The sequence below is a fragment of the Scleropages formosus genome, chromosome 22, assembly GCF_900964775.1.
Source record: "Scleropages formosus chromosome 22, fSclFor1.1, whole genome shotgun sequence".
NCBI classification, from domain to species: domain Eukaryota; kingdom Metazoa; phylum Chordata; class Actinopteri; order Osteoglossiformes; family Osteoglossidae; genus Scleropages; species Scleropages formosus.
The window spans coordinates 21,956,405-21,978,363 of NC_041827.1; the positions used below are offsets into that span (position 1 = coordinate 21,956,405).

General features: G+C 40.3%; 1 protein-coding gene across 9 annotated transcripts in view; it reads left to right on the top strand.

Annotated features, from left to right (window-relative positions):
- Positions 1 to 21,621, top strand: part of cadpsa (Ca2+-dependent activator protein for secretion a) — a 111,729-nt gene extending 90,108 nt beyond the window's left edge. For 5 of the 9 annotated variants that reach the window (XM_018734126.2, XM_018734128.2, XM_029247738.1 and 2 more), the window contains 9 exons: positions 1,622 to 1,768; positions 3,961 to 4,116; positions 4,742 to 4,889; positions 6,128 to 6,202; positions 6,360 to 6,443; positions 6,849 to 6,881; positions 8,218 to 8,325; positions 19,628 to 19,732; positions 20,577 to 21,621. In XM_018734126.2, coding sequence (XP_018589642.1) covers positions 1,622 to 1,768; positions 3,961 to 4,116; positions 4,742 to 4,889; positions 6,128 to 6,202; positions 6,360 to 6,443; positions 6,849 to 6,881; positions 8,218 to 8,325; positions 19,628 to 19,732; positions 20,577 to 20,753 — 1,033 coding nt within the window. In that variant the 3' untranslated portion in view covers positions 20,754 to 21,621. The remainder of the gene's footprint in view (positions 1 to 1,621; positions 1,769 to 3,960; positions 4,117 to 4,741; positions 4,890 to 6,127; positions 6,203 to 6,359; positions 6,444 to 6,848; positions 6,882 to 8,217; positions 8,326 to 19,627; positions 19,733 to 20,576) is intronic. The other 4 variants (XM_018734129.2, XM_029247737.1, XM_018734133.2 and 1 more) reach the window with 1 other exon arrangement.
- Positions 21,622 to 21,959: the final 338 nt, after the last annotated feature.

Consider the following 21,959-nt stretch of genomic DNA (forward strand, 5'->3'; position numbering starts at 1 on the left):
GAATTCACCTGTTCACTTGAAAGCATGTGTTTGGTCTGCCGGAGTACCCAAAAAAGAAACCTACACAAACAGGGAGAGAACATGTAAACTCCACACAGACTGAGTGAGTATCAAACCCATGTTCTCTCACACTACCCAGGTGCTGTGAGACAACAGCACTATTCACTGTGCCACCATGCTGAACTATGCGTTTCATTACAAGTCCATATGTCCGCTGTTGCCCTTCTAAGAATATATGCAATAATTTAGCTTTGATACAATCATCACGTGTTTATTATTATTAAAATCAGTAGTTATATTCAATGGAAGGATTAAAAGAAAAGCAGCTGCGAATGTAGTTTGAAGGTTAAAGATTTACCATTTTAGGGATATATATTTTTTGTAGATTTTGTTAACGTGCACTGTTAACTACTGTTTCAGTTATTTAAGCTTTTAAATATCCTGTGTATTTCCATGACTTCTTGAATTTACAAGTATTATGCTCTGTGTATTTATCTAAATTGTTAAATAAAAGTAATGTGCAGTTTATTTAATAGAACTATGAATACAGTATGTATTGTTAATATATTTTTGGTTAATGTACAACTTATGATTAACTTTTTAATGCTTGCTCTGGTCAAGTCATCTATAAGCAAAAAACTGACCCAAACTGAGAAGTCTTAAGTAACAATGGCAGCCCACCCAACCAAATACTTCTTAAACTCCCTTAACAAATTGAAGAGAGAATAAAACAGTTATACTGCATATGCTGATATATTGGCATCATTGTTGCACTGTTGTATAAATACATATAAATAGAAATGGTTGTGAAAATAAATGTGTATATATTCTAATTTAGTTTGACAAGAATAACTAACCCATAAAGTCTTTGTGATGTGTATTGCCCTATTATCTCTTCTGAGATCTGGTTATTATTAATTTTTTTGCAATCTACATTTTTCTTTCTAAATGCAGGTAAGAATCAAATATATAAAATCCACAATCTTCTGTGTCATTATACATTGTCAAAATGTAAATATTTAGCTTATTGTGCATAGCTGTCTGCTGTTTTATCGTCTGTTTGTACAATCTGACTACCCTTTTAACAGCATTTGTCCACAAAAAGAGGAGATTAAGTGCACTCAGTATTTAGGATCTGTCCCAAGTGTAGCAATAGGGTATATGTTTCAGTGGTGTGATTTGATTTGCCCATAGCCACATACCAACATACATTGAGCCTTCTTGGTCCAGGAGTTTGTAATATGAAATGTACATCTTTCATGTTAAAACAAACCCGCCATAGTGTGTCCTTTGACATGTCACCAGAGACTGTAAGTGCTCCCTGTGTGCCACCCTGTTGCTGTGCATTTGTTTTTCAAAATTGATGTGCTGACAGCTTCTTTATTCTTGTACTTCTCTCTCTGCCTGTCCTCTTACAAAATCGCTGCAGATGCTTTAAAATTCTTTTGCATGTTTCTTGTAAAAAAGGAAAGCTTCTTGCTGCTGATATTTCTTTGTTATGTGCAATGTCTTTGATTTTTTTTTTTGTTTTGAGCATAATCTAGTTCTGTATCACATTGCTTCTGCCACATCTGTATTGTCACTGTTATAGTATTTTCTTTTGTCTGTTTCTTCTCTACAGGAGTTTAACAAGTAATCTTCCCAATGTGAATCTGCCAAATGTGAATCTTCAAATTCCCAAAGTACCAAATCTACCTGTACAAGTTAACCTCCCACAAATGCCTAGCTTTTCCACCCCACCATGGATGGCTGCTATATATGACTCTGAGTGTGTATTGAGTTCATCATGGATCTGATGTATAAAGACGTGACCTTGGCTTGAAAATGTCTTCAACTATCCAAAAATGGCATTCTTGGGCTGCCTGCTAATCCACAAATTCATAAAAAGGTTGAAAAAACTGATTCACTGTCACTTTCTGCACAAGTCATACCATTGACACACTTTAATGATGTGTGCTTTGCTCCCAACACATTCATTTACCCTGCTTGGTACTGAGCACACACTACTCGTGGAAGACATCCATATTCTAATGCTGAACTGATATAATGCAAAACGGATTTGTTAATTTAATTCAGTGTCATAGTGATTCGCTGTTATTTTGTTATTTTATTTCAGTCTTCTTCTTTTACACATATTGCTGTATTCCTATATTTAATTAAAATAATTCCCTCCCTTCCTAAATGAAATGGAAACATTTCCTGTAATGTAGACAGAAAAAGACATACACACAACAGTAAATTAATAAGTAACACAGCGTCATGCTGGGTGAGATTCTGAAACTTTATGTTTATTATTACAAGTTCAAGGGGTTCAATGTATTTTCTAAAATCAGCCAGTGGAAAAAAATCACACAATTCCTCCCCCTCAGAATATGTTATTCTACATCAATTTATGTAGCCGTAGACACATACTACACACATGCACATACGAATCTGTATTGCCAGAATTGGTCTTATGTGTATTTGCTTAAAGGTTGAGAAAAGAAGTTGGAGCAGCTATTATGAGCCTGGGTCTGTACATTGGGGTTCCTTTCCCTGAAGTCATTTTCATGCCAAAACTAACAATACTGGCAGATTAGCTAGAGTACTCTGTGTTTTAAAAGGGAAAACCTTGCAGTTTTTAATTTTCTCCTCCTTGCATGTTATCTAACTGTAGGGTGGAAAGATACAAACACAGAATATTTTTTCCCCAACATCTGAAAAAATGCCAAAAAGCGACACTGTAGAGCATAACATGTATTGCTTTATGATACCTGACCTCTCTTGTGCTTTGATTTTTTCTTTGTGCTGTAGTAATTTGTCCTTTTTTATCATTTACACTGCCCCATTAAAACTCCTGCTTATTCATTCTTCTGTCATCACAATAAGCACAACAAAAAAACAAATAAAATATACAGAACCTTTAACTTTGAAAGGACTTTGTATCTTTCCAACATTTCCTAATGTCCTTTTGTTGCCCTGTATAGAGTAGAGAGCAGGCCTTAAGTGCACCCCCACACCTCAGCTGCCATCATAGACTGTTCCGAGGAAATGCTTGAAATGCGTTTAGTGAAATCTGGACAAGGCCCGCTTTGCTGGATGGGTGTGGAGACAGCAGTGATGGGCGGGGCCTTGGCATGCCAGAGGTCCTTCGGTGCACAACCTGGCTACCATTCTCAGTGTGTCGGGTGGTGCTCTGCAGTGACCAACCTCACAAGTGTAACTGGCATCCATAAAGTCATAGAAACCACCCTCCACTCCCATTGGTTTCTACTGAGGATGACAGTAACCTCTGAAAGTGCATGGTGTGTGGAATATGAATAACTATTGATCGGGGCTTGAATGAGGGGTGTGAGAGAGTCTCATCATTTGATCTTCTACAGATCTAACCTGACAAATAACACAGCTTAGTTTACTCAAATTTTTGCTTTATTCAAAAGAGGAACAGACAGCTCATCAAAAACAAAATATGTCCCAATATTCAGTGCAGATGTTATGCAAAACAAAATGGAGAGGCCATCCGGCAGCTCTTGGAGATATTCCAAAATAACATGATCTCACTCACTGCTTCATACTGAAGCCCCACTTACAGAGTGTACGGTTATAGCTCACACGAGTGCAATATGCATGAATAACCATGCAACCCTAATGTAAAATGGACACATACTCATGTAGGTGTCCAATTATTTTTGCTATTGACAGATCTCTTGATGAAAAATAAATACATTGAAAAAATGAAATTGCCACATTAGTAATTTTGTAAAGAAATTTATTTTACATATACCGTTACATCCAATCAGTCAATGGTAAAAATAAAGAAAAGCCAACCCTGTGTTCTGGAGGTTAAATGAGACAGTATTTCCTTCTGCATCAATTTCCTTCTCTACTCCTTGGCATAACTTTCCATTACCATGTACACCTTTGATGTCCCCAAAGAGGTTTGACCTTGACATTTCACTGCTAGACCTTCTTCCTTGGCAGCAACGGTTCTGGCACCTCAGAGGACCTCTTCTGGAAGTTAGACGCTCTTCAAACCTTCATCAGGGATCTGCACTGGCCAGAGGAGGAGTTTGCCAAGCACTTGGAGACCCGTCTGAAGCTAATGTCTAGTGACATGATTGAGTCCTGTGTGAAACGGTGAACCTCTCCTTGTATCTAATCACTACTTCTAAACTCAGATTTTGCATTTGAGTTTAAACTTAGCCATCAGTTGTAAAGCCTAAAACCCAGAGTGAAAGAACAGTCTAAAGTGGTGACATGTTGTAAATGTAAATAGGCTCAGTCTGACCTTTATTTTCCACCAAAGGCAGTTCTCCAGAAGCAATAATGAGACCCTGTGAGGTATGAGGGGTCTCATACAAAGGACACACTGCTCTTAAAACGAGGGCTAGCTCCTAGCGTTCTTGTGCAGTGCTGCATAGCTACAGCAGCAGTTGGACAGACAGCAGTGTGACTGATGGGAGAAGGAGTTAAGTCTCAGATGCCCTCAGTGCTTCATGTGTCATGAATAGTGGGAAGCTACTATATACCCAGTGCATTGGACAGTTTTGTTGACTGAACTTGAGAAAAAGTGGAGGAATCAAAAAGGACATCAGTTTTGCAAATTCTTTGTCAACAGTATTTTGCATGTTCTCCATTAAAGGCCTTTTTACTGACTTTGGCACCACTGAAGTCCACTGATGCATTGATGACAACTCCGTGATCAACACCACAAGCAGCACTTGTCACACTTTGCTGCTCTCTTTGTCTCTCACGTCCACAGAACAAGGGCAGCATTTGAGTCTAAGCTTCAGAAAAGCAGTCGGACGACAGATTTCCGTGTGCCACAGTCAATATGCACTATGTTCAACGTGATGGTGGACGCCAAGGCCCAGTCAGCCAAACTGTGTGCCATGGAGCTGGGCCAGGAGGTACGGCCTTTTCTCAGTCCTCTGTCAGCCTTGGTTCAGCTCTGAGTGAGGCGCTGGTGTCTCTGTGAACTGCCTCCTGCTGAAAATACTCATTTACAGTTGGAAAGAAAAACTCTACAGACATTATTTATCTTTTTTGTTATTAATTAAGAATTTGTTATTAATCCACATTACTAGATGTTCATATAATTCATATTTTTGTTAGATTTGCATTTACATTTATTTGTTTAGTAGATGCTTTTCTCCAAAGTGGCATACAATGAATACTGCCTATAGACACCTTTTCATCCAGGGTGATTTACAGAGCTAGAAGCAGTACCATCAGTCAATCATTCATCTGAATGCGTTAGCGCAATGTAACACTCTTTCTCTCTCTCTCTCTCTCTCTCTCGCTCACTCTCAGACACATACACACAGACACGCAAACACTATGTCTTTGGACTGTGGAAGGAAACCAGAGCACCCAAAGGAAACCTACACACACACAGATAGAACATGCAAACTCCACATAGGCTGAGCAAGAAACAAATTCATGTTCTTGTTAATTTTTTCCCATCCTTTTTAATTCATGGTTTGCACCCTCCTATGTTTTTTTATCAGCTGTATCACTATATTGCTGTTTGTTAACATTGCTACACTTGTAAGCTTGTAATAACGGTGACCTTAACATTTTAAGTCACTTTGGAGAAAAGCATCCGCTAAATTAATAAATGTACATGTAATGTACTTAGGAACAGAAATTGGTAATTTTGTTTGTTTGCTTTTTCATTTTTATTTTTATATAGCTTTAAAATGTTCATCATCATATTTCCTCTATTTTTCTTTTCATTCCTTTCTCGATCTTGTGAAAGTTTGTTAAAAAATGGGTAAGTGTGGCGAACAATTCAATTGAAATCTCACCCCCATTTCCCAAATGCATAATTAGCAGCCGTAGCTGTTTTCCCAATTCTTCCGTCACTTCAATTGTTTTGATTTCATTACCATATGCAGTAGATGGCATTGAATATACATGGGGTTAACGTGAGAGCTGTCATATCCGTGGCGAATAGAGGCAAGTGGTAATTGTTAAACAGGCTTAATTGCTATGAACTCCTTTACATGGTAAAAGAGGAATCTACAAAAATATGTTCATGCAATGAATGTCTACTCCATTTTGATAAAAATGTGTAACATACAATGAAAGAAAAAAATAGCTTTTTGATTGCTGTGTTGATTAACATGGCTCTTGTATATTTCAGAGACAATACCACTCCCAAATTGACAATCTAATTGAAGAAACTGTCAAGGAGATGATCACCCTTCTAGTGGCAAAGGTACATTTCTGTGCTCACACAAGAACAGAGACTTGGATTCCAAGTGTTTTTTAATTATGTCTGAATGATGCAGTGAAAACTATCCATTTGGACAGGATCTGCTAAGGTTTTTTACAATGGTTCCTCGACAGTGAAAGTTTTGTTGTGTTTCCTTCAGTTTGTAGTCATTCTTGAGAGTGTCTTGGCAAAGCTGTCCAGATATGATGAGGGCACCCTCTTCTCATCCTTCCTTTCCTTCACAGTAAGCGTCATTAATGTTTCTTCTTCTCCTTCTTACTCCACATAAACATGGCTGACTACCTTGTATTAAACAGTGAAGACACCTGTAGGTTACAAACTAACCACAGGTTTGCACTGTGGCATATTGTGCATAACTAGAATACATCTATCTGTTCAAAAATTATATATTTACACAGCAGTGTAACGATTTTCTTGGGCACAATGACAAGTCTTCTCAAAGAACTGGAGTTTCCTTTGTAATATTTACATGCCTAGCATGAACAATGTGCATAAAGCCGGACAAGAAAAATATGTTGAACGTTTTCTGGTAATTCCATTATTTCTGAAGTGACCTAGGTCAGCACTACTGAACATGTTGGTAATAAACTCAAGTCTTACCCTTTTCTCCTAATTTCTCTCATCTAAGGTGAAAGCAGCCTCAAAGTATGTGGATGTCCCTGTAAGTGAGAATACAGTCAACGTCAGTCCTTGTGTTTGTGTTTCTTTTGTGTTTGTGGTCCTTTGTGGTCCTTTATCTCCCACAGTTGAATGTGCAGGTTAGATGTGCTCTGCTCCAGACTTACTAACATCTTTTTTTCTCTCACTTATTACTTGTAACTGAAATGCACAAATCTCCACAGAGCATTTCACAAGACAGGCAGTCTGCTTGAATAACAGGTGGCCTGCATCTATTTGTTTTCATGTCTCTGCAAATAATTGGTCCAAGTTTACTCAAGAGCTGGATGCCCGAGGAGACTTACAGATGGTCTTTCCTTCCGCAAATGTCCATTCATATGGATCTCTCCAGAACGGCTGATGCATTGCTTTCCCATGTTAACGCGGGGACGCTCTCTGTTGTGTCACAAAACACATTATGAGCCTGTCGTGAGCCTGACTCCTTTCTTATGCCCTAGAAATTGCTTCAAAGGGCATCACTTAACTGCCAACACATCTTGGCTGAACGCATTTGTTTTAAATTAATGCCTTGTCAATGAGGAATCGCTTTGTATTTTATGACCCGAAGGCCAGGGACCCTGCCTATGCCCACAGTCACTGTCAGCTTAAAGCACAAAATAAAATTACAGTTGAAAACTCGCTCATTTGCACCCCTCGAAATGACTCAGACGTGTTAACTAAGTTCAATTTGCAGTGACTGACAATTGCGAGTCCTGACCTTATCTGTTGATCTAGGATGCCTTTCATTTGCCGAAAGAGATAGTGGTTAAAAAAAAAAAAAAAAAACTAAATTACTTATCCGCAAATGCACTGTCTTCAGTGAATATGTTAAACATTTAAATGGCAGTGCATTTAACAACTTGCTTCCAGGTTTGCTAATGAGTTTCTGACAATGTTGTTTGTTTTACATGTATAGGAGTGCCACAGATGAAAATTGTCAAAACAGACAGAAATTACCTTCACATTAATGTGTTTTGAGAGGCAACATGTAATAATAGTACAGATTTTGATTTTCTGAAATGTTTAACTGCAAAAATAAGTTTTTGTTCAATTAAGTTCAATAACACAGATAATAATCAACATGAAATTACAAAAGTTAAAACAATTATTTAATGTGAAAAGGTTATTGGTCTTAACAGAGTAAAGCTTTTTACCAGTGTTAATAGGTACGTAACACCTTGTGTACACTTGGATAAAGACTTTATTCTAGTCCCACTTTCCGCAAAGTATCTTTTTTCCTGTTTCTGATAATGTGTGCATTGGTTATAATTGCTGTTCTGCTGTTCCTCCTTTTTAATGGCCTTTTTTCCTCTTCCCTATACATTTCCTGTGTCCTGCAGAAGCCTGGGATGGATGTGGCAGACAGCTACGTGACATTTGTGCGCCACTCTCAGGACATTCTGCGAGATAAGGTCAATGAGGAGATGTACATAGAAAGGTTATTTGATGTAAGTAAGATGCCTTCTCCTACGCAGGGAGGAGGCTGTCCAAAATGTGACAAAACAACAAAACAGAGAGGGATAAGTCACATTTTGAGGCCTGCTACTTTGCTTCTACTGCACTGCAGCAGAGATCTTCCTTTATCTTTTTGCTATCTTTTTATACTTTCTCTCCTCTAAACCCTCCTCTGGATATACTGTACCAGGCTGTGGTGTGTGTATACTGCTGTATTTCAGTTTCTTTTGCTTATAAACAAAGATGTCTCGTAATGGCCAAAAACCTTTATAAGGAGGATTATCTTAAACAGTGTTCTCTCATTAGTCAATAGGTACAATTTTGTACATACATCCCAAACTCTGTCTAAAAACCAACATCAAAACTGAGCGCAATATTCCATTTCAAAGTATTTTCCTGCGCCGTGCATGGATATTACTTATAGTCATGGTAACATAAGCAGTTTTGCTCCAGATATTCTGTTCATAAAGAAATAGAAAATCAGTTGTAACATTAAATTCATTAAGACATACAGACACTTTTCTTGAATAAAGAAAGAAAACATGCTTACATTAAGTGGAAAAAGGATTTTTTTTTTTAATTTATTTCTTTCACTCTGTTTAGAATACATAGAATGCAGGCTGTTTAAAAAGAGGAGAGGGTTTTCTTAAACTAAATCTTCTGCTAAAGTAATGTAAATACACCGGAGACCTAGACTTAAAACAGTGAGGGTTTAAGACAGATAAAGAGAGAGCACTGTCTTAAGTAACAGCCATCATCAGCTGGGTTATAATCCTTTGTGATGCATGTCAACTAATTTGTCCTCCATTCTGTTGGGTACGGTGCTGTCTGTTTTCTTACATCTTTGAGGCCAACTTTGGCTACCCCTTTTACTGTCAGCTGCTAGAGATAGTAAGCTTTAATAAGCTTTACTTCTCGTCTGTTCTTCACCAGCTCTACACCTGCTGTTTAAGGAACTTGTTTCTGAGCACTCGGAGGCCACTAACCTTGAGGAACTGGAAACGGGTTCCTCCCACGACAGTGTTTTCACGTCCCTGTGCCGCCCTTGTGTCCGCCCTCAGTGTCAGTCTTCAGATGTTGAGGATCGGGAGGGGGTTGTGAATTAATGAGATTAACGTCATGCCTCCCTCCATTTGTCACTCGGTCATTCTGTTCAACCAAGGCATTCGTCATCATCATCCCTTCTCATGCAGTCAGCTTCTTTTTTCAAAAATACAGCAAAATGCTTTTGGTTCTGCATGAGCTCCTTGTCCCTTTAGTGCTTCCCTGCTTGAGTCTTTTCTTTTTTGCTCATTTTAATCCCTCTTAGTTTCCTCCAGATATCCACTTTCTCTTCCCTTCACTTTGTACTGCCTAAAAACAAAAAATGGAACTTATCTCTCATGTTGACCTGTTTTATCACATTATATCAAGTGGCATGATTTAGGCTCAAATAATCTTGCTGTGTACATCTACTAGCATGACCCACCTCCCCAGAGACATGCCTCATACATGCACACATCTCTTCCGCACCCACTCAGTCCCGCATGCAGAGCCGTCTCAGCTGTGTCAAGTGGAAGGGCAGCTGAGCCACCAAACCAAAAGCCAGTCAGCCCAGGCACTTCTGCCAAGGGGCCATCGCCCTCTTTCCAGATGCAGTTGGAGCATCTCTCCTTTTGGCCAGTCACTCCAAATAACTAGATTGGACACACTTAAATTGTCATTTGATTTTATATGATCGATTAGAATATTGTCAGTAATTGTACCATATGCTGTTTTCTTTAAACTGGATTCTATCAATGCTAAGAAGACATCAGGCAAATCAAAGTTGCAGGTTTTCAGTTCTCATATATTATTTAGTAAAAAAGTTGTGTTTGTATAGAAAAAAGTTTAAGAAAACAGCACTGTTCCTTGCCTGCTAAATCCATTTCTTCACTCCCTCATTTTGAATTTATTTCACTCATTGATTTCTCTGTAAATTCCAGGTTACTCTGAAATGAGGCTGATTTGACATTTTCAAGTTATAATGAACAAAATTTAAATGCTTTATTTTCATGGGGGCATTTCCAAAATTCTACAAGAGTTTACACTCGTATTGATTTTATTGTCCTCCGCCCCCTCTTCCAGATTTGGGAAAGTTCAGTTACTGACTGATATACCTAGGAATTTCTGAAGGAATATATAATGGTTCAGTGCAAGGGTCTTTTTAGCCATGTTTCCTCCATTTTCCCCCCAGCATGCACTGCTGAAACTGAACGATTGCCTTGTCAAGAACACAGGAGATGTTTTGGATCTGGAAAGATTATTGCATTTTTGATTTTCTATTGTTCTAAATCCATGCAATTTTAATCCTCTTGCCTGATTAAACTTGAGAATTTGGTGTAAATGCTTATCAATTTACATGGAGTTGAGATATCATACAAACCGTACGTAGATCATGTTGCCAGCAGTAATTGGGAAAGCCAGTCCAGAGCTAAAAGAAGGAACACACTGGGATCAAAATAACTGTATTGAAAAGCTTGTGTTTCATGAAGGTTATTCCAAGGATCTCAAGAACACAGAGTGCATATTAGCCACAATAAGAAGATTATATTTACATGGTTGACTAATTTTAAATGTCTGTCCACTGTATTGCTAATAGTATGCTAGTATAAGTCAAATCAGTTATGGACTGATGTAAAAAAAACACATTTCTGGCAGACAAAATGAATTTTAATGAGACATATTAAGGAGTAATCCCCTTTCCAATCAATAGACTGAATGAGTGTTCACTCATTTAAATATTTATTTACTGTGCAGTTCAGTGAATATAAGTTAACCTTGAAGTTGGTACAAGTAGTAATGAGAGTAAGGAAGTTAGTGGATGAATATTTATTGTTTTTATTTTTTATTAGTTATACTTCTATAGGATTTGTATGTAGCATGTGGTTTTTTTGGAGGATTTTTTTTTTTGTTGTTTTTGTGTTTTTAAGTTCATCCCCTTGGTAATCACACTTCAGTAAAGGAGGTTAGAGTGACACGATTACCAGCGTTACAACACTGGCCCTGAAGTACAGATGGCTTTTGTCATGTGGGCTTTATGAAGCACTCATTTCCACGGTGGGAGTGGCCTAAAAAAGCACCAAATTTTGTGTTTGCCAAGGATGAAACTGCCTGTCAGACAGCTAAGTTTGTTTAGTTCTGGGGAGGGAAAGTGGGGAGTGGGAGAAAAAATTCATTTATTTCTCTCCCCACTTGTCGTTCTTGAAAGAACAGCCGAGGGGATGAGGATTAAAACAGCTGTGCTTAACGGAGGCTCATCTGCTTAGCGCAGGCAGCCCAGAGATCAATGATTAAAAAAGCCATCTCTCTAGCTATGGTCCAATCCAGCACAGCATCTAGACACCGTGTCCATGGATGGGTTTCTGGGAGGCAGAATGCCAGGGGAAACAGGCGGCCTGTAGGGCCTGTGGATTACACGGGTCAATTATACATGTAATCTGCCTCTGGGGGATTAAAAGTCCATTGATTGATTTGAAGCATTTCTGTTGACCTTGGCAGTTATCAGGTCTCTGAGATTGCACCGATGACAACGCGGGCTCTTAGCAGGGCAGCAGCCTGGGCCCAGGCTGCCGATCAAGGATTGCAACGCATAGCCCCATGGACCCGCAATAACCACTTCACTGTCTGGGCCCTGCACACATGTCACTTGGCCCAAGTGAACAGTTTGGTCCGTAAAGTGAACAACTTCAGTCCGTACGCAGAGTTAACACTCGCTGCCCGCAATGGCAGCAACAGAAGGGAATGTTTGCCCACTGCCCTTGTCTGGATTTCCTTCAGTTCAGTTTCTAAGCACCTCTGAGAATAATCACACAAATACTTTCCATATATAAGACATTTTCGATTTATTTTCTGACTGAAACGGGTAGCACTTGAACATTTGCTTTTCTTTTTGAACTGCACTGTTCCCAGGGAGGAACAAGTGGCATGGCTGTATATTAAACAAGTTTTTCATCTAACATTTTCAGCCTGTGCTAAGTGTGCTCAAGAATCTTGCTTCCAGCTAGTGAATAAGAGTATCGATTTACTTTTTTGTCTTCACGAGGGTGACTGTTCATTTAAAAGTTAAAGCCCAGTCTGAGTGTTTTGTCTGAATGGTTTGTGTGGCTGAATGTCTCCAGCAGGCTTGGTTCCCTAAGTGGATTCCCTCATCACACCAGATGATGACTGGGTCATGAGCTTTGGCCAAAACAATATTTGAAAGGCAAGGCAGAGCTTGGAGTCTAAAATTGAAGTTGAAAAAACAGTCATTTGTTTTTCTTCATTGCATTTTTATAGATGTTTGGAGCAGTATCAAACCGAAATCTAATTTGAAAAGGCATAACCAACATTTGAAAAACTACTGTATTAAATCTAGAAAAAGGGATATGACTCATGTCCTTCAAATCTTTTTATTTTCAGGTCAAAAAGAAGAATATGTTTGTGATGGCCGTCCTCAGTTTCTATAGTTTTTTTTTTTATACTGGACACAAAGGATCATCTGATTTTCTTTATGATTTTTTATTTTCTGTAAACCTTCATACATGCTAATATGAAGAAGAAAGAGGACTCTGCAGTCTTTAATCTTTTACAAGAAAATGTTAGTTACATTAGTTAGTTACATAAAAACTACCATACTATACCATCTTCCTCCGCTAGATAAAAACTAAAACATTTAATTAAATATGTTATATGTACAGGCACATTATGAAAGTATATTTGTGTATATAAGAAACCTAGCACAACAGTACATATAATAATTTTTATACAGCTGAGCACATGTTGACTGACAAATCAAACATGGAATACAGCTATTTAATGACAAGTTGTGTTTATTACAAAAATCAGCCAGTATGTTATTGAAGTAATAACGTAGTGTATTATATTCCTTTTTTTAAATTTATTTTATATTATTAGTATAATATTGTCTGTCAGTATAATCAAAACATGCTTTATTTCATGTCTTTCAGTTAAAAGAAAGCAGTAATTAAATAAGACTACATGCTTTCAAAACACACCAAATGGTTTTGTTTCTGTCTAATGAAAGCCTTTGCACGATTAAGCTGCTTAAATATTGTGCTCTGTAATATCTAAAAACAAAATTGTGTCATTGTGCCTTACTGTGATCCGAGATGGTAACCAGACTGAAGTTAAAGTAAACAATGTGGTAAAGATATATGCATGGCTGAGAACAAACAACCAAAAAAAACAATTTCTATAGCTGACTTGATTGAGAGGGGGGTTCAGTTGATGAATAACCCCTTTGGTTGTTAATGCAACCGCAAGGATGTTAACCCTGGCAGGGAGGAGCGTCAGGGTCCGCGGCTGGGGGGACCGTTGGGCTGCTCAGTGAGCCGCCTGGTAATGCGCCTTCCTCGCCATCGAAAAGTGAGGTATGGTGGCATTTGTTTGATTAACTTGTCTGACAAAAGTGACAGCTGCTGTGGGTGCATGTAGATGGGCGGCCCGGCGCGGTTCCGCCTTTGTACATCTGTCAGCGGAGAGGCAGGAAGAAAGAGTGAAAGGAAACAAATTGGTCCCAAAAGGCAAGCCATTCACCTTCTGAGGTCCCCCCCCATTCACGCGCTCAGTGTGATTCTCAAGTGCTTGCTGGCTTATTTCATTTCGCTCCCTCTATAGAGCGAACCCACAAGTGTTTTATGTCTTGCTCTGTGCGTCTGAGTCCGTCTGTAAGCGTTTTATTGTGAGGAGAAAAGCTCCCTTCGCGAGGCTTTTTTCTCATTGTGTGTTTATTCAATGATGCGGCTCAGGCCACAATTCCTGTCATTTAGTTTCTCACTACAAGCTTTTTTGGGGAGCCGTGTTTTGTAAAGTTGTCTTTATTTGGACACTGTTATCAGTTCAACAGATGCACCGGTGCCTAATAACGTCCACAGCATTTAGCGCTGTTGTTTTACAGAGGATCTTGAACTGCGTCTGGGTGGTGGTGTTTTAACGGATGTGCAGACTTTGGTTTTCCCAAGGTGAATTAATTTTTGTGTGTAGGTCTCAAAATTATGCAGATTAAACTGAGACAATTTTAAAATGGTTTAGAATGAAAGTTCTTATTGCTAATATAATTGTTTTTTTTTTTCAATTTTGACAGTAGTCCTGATGAAGTTTTGGTTTTGTAAAAACCACTGAGTTTTTGTGCTGATATTCTGCTGATCCATGTGAAACTCTGGCGAGTTGCCTTTGTACCGGTTCTGCAGTCAGAGCAGTTTGGAGCCAGCAGGCTTGCTGGGTCTGAAACTTCTATTCAGAAGAGCCTTGTAATAGAAGGGGGGGAACGGTTTCTTAGGGATAAAACAGCAGCGCATAGCATGAAAGGTACAAGCGAGGGACTGATTCCCTGTAAAAAGATTCCCTCTGTGTGGCTAGTCCCACGTAGGACACTGTGGGCTTGGGACTAGGCCGCTGGTGTGAGTTACTATGGTAATTGAGTTGCATCATCAATAGGCTTCCTCTCATGAGCAATAAAGCACATAATAATAGGCAAACAGCAGCAGTGAAAAGCAAGCAGGTAGGATTACTCTGTCCCTTTGTCCTGAGTGTATAATGTCTTGTACTCAGATTTAAAGACTTCTCAACCCCCGGGCCCTCCCTGCAGACGCCCGCGGGGGCCTAATCTGGCCCTTTGCACCACAGCCCTACAGCCAACTCGAGACACAGGGCCAGTTTGGCTGCTAAACAGCGTGCCGAGCACTGTAGCCCGCAGAACCGACTGGAGCAAAAGAAAGCCCCTTGAAAGAGGCTGCACAAAAACACACAGACACCCTGGCAGCGTTAGAGAAAGGTACTAAAGTGCCTTCGATCATGAACCCCGAATGGACCAACTCTTTAATGGATTTTGAGGATTGGATTTTTTTTTTTAAGAGGGAGCAGGAGAGAAAGTAGACATGAGAGAGAAAATAAAGGTATTGCATCCCTGGAACCCTGCCACGGCAGCCTCCCTTATAGAGCTTGTCACTTTGCATCCCCATCAGCCCCTACAACAATCACCATTCCATGCCTCCTGCTAATTGCAGGCACAGCTGGGTCCCAGCAGGACGCACTTGCACAGTCCCAGGCCTTACCAAGCAGCCCCAATCTGTTGTGTAGTGCTGACTCCCGCGCACACGCACACACACGTACGCACTCACACACGCATTGAAGTACACACATACTGTACCAAGACGCATGCAGAAACCGACACCCAGACAGTCTCACACAAGCACTCACAAACATATAAAGACACACACACACGCGCACAAAACCACCAGCAAGGGCAGAAAGAGGCAGAGTCACAGGTTGCTTGTAATCCCTCCGTCTCCCTGCTGAGGACTCCACCCCTTCCCTAGCATTCCTCGTTTTGTTTCTGGCCGACACAAAGGGCTGCGCTGACCCCTTGACGCCCGCTCAGCCGGGCCCTGAGAGCAGAGCGCAGCCTCTTCAGGTGTATTAAAGCAGTGGGGGTGGGGGTTACGTGGGGGTTGGGGGTGCAGAGTTTCGCTGAATTCTGTTTGTTGCCCCCCTGCCAGGCGCTATGGCTTCCTGTAACATGTCAGATATGAGTGCGAACACTGAGTTCAAGGCGGTGTGTGTGTGTGTGTGTGTGTGTGTGTGTTTGGCGGGGGTGGGGGAAGGGGCAGGAGGTCACACAGCCTTTCGGATCCTGCTACATGGGGGGTGAGTGCAGATGTTCATGTGTGTGCGTGTAACAACACTATAGACCCCCTCCACCCATGCTGGAACCCATTACATTACAACTCATACCAGGCAGATCTTGTTAGATTATCACAGATTTATTCACATCAGTTTATTGCATTATGTATTCAGAGCAATATTACACCCATTTGGCTGACAGCTTTGATGCAGTTACCACTATTCAAAATTTACAGGAAAATTAAGTTTCCTATACATAGTTAATTGTGTTTTCTTTACCTGTTTGCATGTTTACCTATAAGCATTGTTATTTTGGATGCACTTATTGTGTCTGTATGCTCTTACATATGAGGAGCTCAGATTATAAATTACCAGTACTTACTAGGTGAAAGTGTCTGAAGATAAAGACCCAAACCTCACACTGACCCTATGGTTACAACACTGATGATGTGTCCATGAGAGCAGTAAAATGTGTGATATAAATCATACATTGAAACGTCATGGAAATGTTATTACCCTTCTTACAGGTCTAGAGCAGAAGAAAGTTTGTTATCCAGAGCTGTTCACTTTAAATGCTTTGTGTTACTGTTGCTGTAATTGTTCCCCAGGAGGAAATTGATTTTGTTTCCTGCAGATACAGAGACACTCTAGGGATGTGTGGAAGTGAGATTTATGCTGTAGTCATTTTAAATAAGATGCTAAACAGGTCTCGAGAGAAACTCAGGCTGAATCAGTCAAAGGTGTAACTTTCAGTAATAGATATCCACCAAAATAAAACTGATCTTTCTTACATACATTTGCATTTTTAGCTGGTTATCATTCCTGGGTGTTCACTGAGAATCGTTTACTAGGTTCTAATACACGTTTTGAAGCCTAAATGCTTACAGGATGTAGGGTGGTACAGGGGGTAGCGCTGGTGCCTCACAGCTCCAGGGCTGTGGGTTGGGACATCAATTTGAATCTGACTGTCTGTGGAGTCTCCACGTTTTCTACGTTAGTAGAATCTCTACTTTCTTCCCACAGTCCAAAAATGTGTTTCAGGTGAATTGGATACTAAATTGCCTCTTTGTGTGTGTGTGTGTGAGTGTGTGTGAGTGTTACATTGTTCTTTTGCGTAAATGAGTGAGCAGCTGTAGGTAGCTTGATACAGTACATCTACCATATGTGGACAGAGGTGTTAGTTTAATACTAGTAACACTTGCATTAAAAAAAAATGTCTGCTAAATTAATTAATGCAGATCAGCCAAAATGTTTTGTATTTTTGGTGAGTTGGTTGTAACATGTACTTTATATGAATAATAACTTTAAAGAATAATAGTAACATAACCTTAGAGAAAGACATTTTAAGCTAACCTGCGGGAAGTCTCAGGTGTGTTGCATGGCTTGCGCATGTCCTACAAAGACAGGCAGAGTGGGTGAAGAATTTAAATTGTAAGTTCTTTCATTTTACTATAGTTTGTTCCATTAAGCATGTAAATGGATTTATTACATGTGGCTGTGCGTGTTTCAAAAGTACTTCGCAACCAGCTTGATTAGTGTGACACTCTCTTACAACAGCATGGTAAAATGCACTCAGCTGTGCAGCAATGAATTGTCAGCTTCATGCAGGAAAATATATTGGGAGAAGACAAGCGAATATTTGTGTGTATAGCCCCCAAGTGGGGGTGCGGTGGCGGGGCTGGAGGGTTGGGGGCTGCCACTGGAGTCAGTGTTCTGAAGCAGCCCTTTAAAGGTTAATACAGAACTCCTGAAATCTGCGAGTATGTGAGAGAGGACAGCCGCTGCAGGCCTGGTCTCTCTGTGGGGGGTCTCTACGCTGTCACAGCCACTTTCACAGGCACAGGGCGGCGAGGCACCGCCGTGCTCGCTCTCTCGCTCGCTCGCTCGCTCTCTCACCGCGGATCTTGCCGTTCTTCACCCCAGCGCTACCAGAAGCAACGTCTCCTGCCACTCTCCAGTAGGCCTGAGCTGCTGGTAAAGGCCCCTTTTTCTGTCTTAGTTTGTTTTCTCTGAGCGGTAAATCCCTTTGAGAAAAAACATCTGCTAAATGACCAAATGTAATATAAATGCCTTCTGAAACAGTGGTGCCTTAGAAAATATTCATTGATCCAATTCTAGCTAGTACATTATATATTTTATGCTGAATAGTTAATAAGTACACATTGCTGATTAAGTACAAAATGCATGCACACAGCTCCTTTTAAAAATAAGTTTAAAGCTTTATACATTTCACTGTATATACAAGAATTCCAAGCTTACAAATGGATTCAACTCAGAAGGTACTTTGTAGATTTAGGAATCATGGAAGTCATCGAACGGTTGTCGCAAAGCATTAAATTGGCAGTGGGTAACTAAGATGTTACGATCTTTTTTTGTCTTTTAAGGTAATAATTTAATGTGTTGTCTGGACTGTGAACTCTTGGTACAGAGAGAATAGGACATCTTGTGACTTTCTTCACCACTGCTGTTCGTTCCCTTCGCATCTCTTCCGCATCCATTTGGGCTCCAGAGATATATCTGAGGCCAGGATTTGACCACGCTGCTGTACTGCTGTGCTTTTCAGCAGGAGATGGGAGATCACTGACAGTATTTTGTCGTGGCAGAAAGATGCAGTGCAGTGTACAGACCCAAAGGACTTGGCGCTGTAACGTTTACTATCGAGCACTGGCTGCGGTAAGGCAGCATGGCTGGTGGCTGCTCAGATGGACTGTGTGTCTGTTAGCGTGAGGTTATGTGACTGAACCTTGCCGGGCCATCGATCAGGCTTGCTGAATCTTCAGGGTTTGTTTGCTCATGTCATTCCAGGCCCCAGAATGCTCTGGGGTGCAACAAGTAGCTCTTCAGGTCAATATCCCAAAGAACTGAGGACGTTTGATCGGATTAAGTTCTGACAATTAACTGGGCCGTGGAGGACGGTAGAGTTTATGACTGTCGCAATCATCATTTCTGTGACAGGAGCGTTGCTCAGAGGAATGTGTTGCAGAGTGAGAGACTGATCAGGAGAACCAAACCTCCCTCTTTTTCCTGCCCCAAACTGTCACAGCAGTACTAGCCGCACGGATCCAAATCTCAGTGCTGCCTTCCTGAAGAAATGAAAACACAGTACATGTCACCACAAGAGAAAATGAAAGTTAGAAAGCTGGAATATATTGATGGTCCTTAAAGGTTCTTAGTTATTCAGTCATTAATCATTACAGTTAAGTTCAAAATATTGAATCTGAAAGTAGCTCTTTCATAGGGAGTCTGGTAGCATAGTGGTTACAGTTACTGCCTTTGGATCTAAAAGTTGCAGGTTTGATCCCCACCTCTGCCTGTAGTACCCTTGTGGAAGGAACTTACCCTCAATTGCTCTAGTGAAATTACTCTGCTGTATAAATGGGTAAGTAACCTTAACATTGTAAGTTGCTTTGGAGAAAAGCATCTGCTAAATAAGTAAATGTTATCACCTTGGGTGCTGGTAGAGAGAAGACAGCTCTTTGATAGTTGAAGATGGTGAGGTTGGTGCAACATTACAGCTGTAAATTCTGCAAGGTGAAATTTGTAAGAAATGATCCCACATCTACTGAGTGTCCTTTGGTGATCTGCTTTTTTTCTGTGCATCCTGTTTGAATGTTTGTGTGTTTTGCTGGAGAATGCTGTTTGTCTATGTTTCAGCAATGGTACACCAGCACCGTGAACCTCCTGGGCACCTGGCTGACTGACCGCATGGACCTACAGCTTCATGTCTACCAGCTGAAAATCCTCATTAGGATTGTAAAGGTAAACAAGGATCAGAACCATGGGAATAGCACAGTGGTTCGTACCAGACGGTGAATGGACCGTGCATGGGCATGCGAAGCCTGAATGTACACAAGATTAATTCTGACGACTAAAAGGGAATTTTGAGAACTATGCCGTATAGTATATTTGTTAGTTGAATGTTTGGAATGGAAACTATTTTAACTCCAGAAACCTTCCAGAAATCGTGGAGTACAGATTAAGGCTCTCTGGGGGTTAAAAATAGTGGCACTCAAGTTATTCGGACAACAAAAACAAGCCCTTGTTGAGCAAGATATCCAGCACAGCCCCATTTTAATTACAATGCTTCCTTTCCTCTGTGAAAGATGATGGCAAGAGCCAAACACTTCTCAGTTGTCCCTGGAGTTCAGCATGACAGGCGATCCTGCATACAGTGGATACACTAAGTTCACAGGAGGTTGTGGTGGGGGCAAGGGGGGGGTGGCTTAACATGCCCTAGAAGTCATCGTTTTCATACTCCCGTTACGTGATAAAAATTTCAGCGTGATCCTGCTGTGGTGTGAGCTGGAACAGGCCCTGAATCTATTGAATCGTGTGTTTATTTTTGTTCACTTGGCTGAGGAGGTTGACCCGCTCTGCTGCTCTTCTGTTTCATCTCAGTAGTGTTCATGGTGCACGCGGTAAAATATTACACACTGTTCTGTGTGACCCAAAGGGAACCGGATTCAGCACGGTCCGGTAATTGTGATGAGCATAAAACGGGAAACCATCGGAGAACGGCTTGATCTACGCACAACTCCTCCCTTTTGTCCCTCTCAAAAGGTCATGGAAAAAGCACCTGCTTTCCTCTGTTTCTTTTGCGCAGAAAACATACCGCGACTTCCGGCTGCAGGGAGTGCTGGACTCCACCCTGAACAGTAAAATGTATGAAACCGTGCGGAACCGCCTCATCCTTGAGGAGGCCGCAGCATCCGTGAGGGAAGGTGGCATGCAGGGAATTTCCATGAAGGACAGCGACGAGGAAGATGAGGATGACAAATAAAGCACCGGGGCTGGTGCCCAAATCATTACCGTGGTAACCGATGCATGTACCAGCTCCGTATACAGCTAACCACTGAGATCATTTTTCTGTCCAGTCAAAATTCCCATAAAGGATGAACAACAAAAAAAAAGATATAAACAGTAATAATCATAGGAATTATTATTGTAATTATAATAATAGTCGAAAATCATATTCAAGATTGATATTTTCGGTGTGTTATAAGTTAGTACCAATTTTATTCCTTGGTTTCTAAATTGATTTCTGGATGTTCCTGAGCAATATGGAGTACCAATTCGTTTGGCGTTAAGTATGATAATTAGGAATAACTTGCTAGATGTGTCCCTGTTCACTGCAAACTTATTTGGCGCTTCTTTGACGTACTGTACATACTTCGATGGCACATTGTTGTGAAGAAAAGTGTAAAGAGATATTTCATTTGTTTAAAAGTGGATGCAAACGGCTTACAATAAAACAAACCACTGCTTTTGAGTTACTTTAGAACCTACCGTGTTCTTCGTTTTCATCCTCTGCGCGTTTTCAGCAGCATTAATTCTCAATCAAACCTGCATTTTCATAATAATATTCATACACCAACTCAGTTTATTAATGAGTTTTTATTTTAAAAATGCAATATCCATATAAAACCATTGTGAACCCTTGTTGGATATTAATAATTTTTTACACTATATAAGCATAACCAGTAGTGTGAAATGTCAGTCCCTTGTCCTCGTCCTACAGTTGTTTCGCATATAGAACATCGTACATTGCCCTCCGAGTAGCAGCTGCACGTCCCACGTGTCCCACTGTGTCCCAAAACCGTTGTAACTGTACAAACTTACTAGTGGATCCATCATGCTTCTGCCTTACAAAAGCCAACAGTTGTAATATGCAAAAACTGTGGCCTCCGAATAAAAAAAAAAACTGTACAAATACATACATGTTCTTTTCTGTGATTCATATGTGTAAACTGTGATGTGTTGTTGTTTTAGATGAAAATTCATTTCTCAAACATTTTACTACCAGGATATTGTATTTTATAAGAAGAAATTGCCAGAACTTTTTAATTCAAATAGAATTTTAATGTAGTAATGTTAACGTTATAACATTTATGTTACAGCAATTTTGGATATACAGTACGTATATCTTAATTCTGATATAAAGTTGACCCTCCCACATCGCGGCTTCGATTTTTCGCAGGTCGGCAAC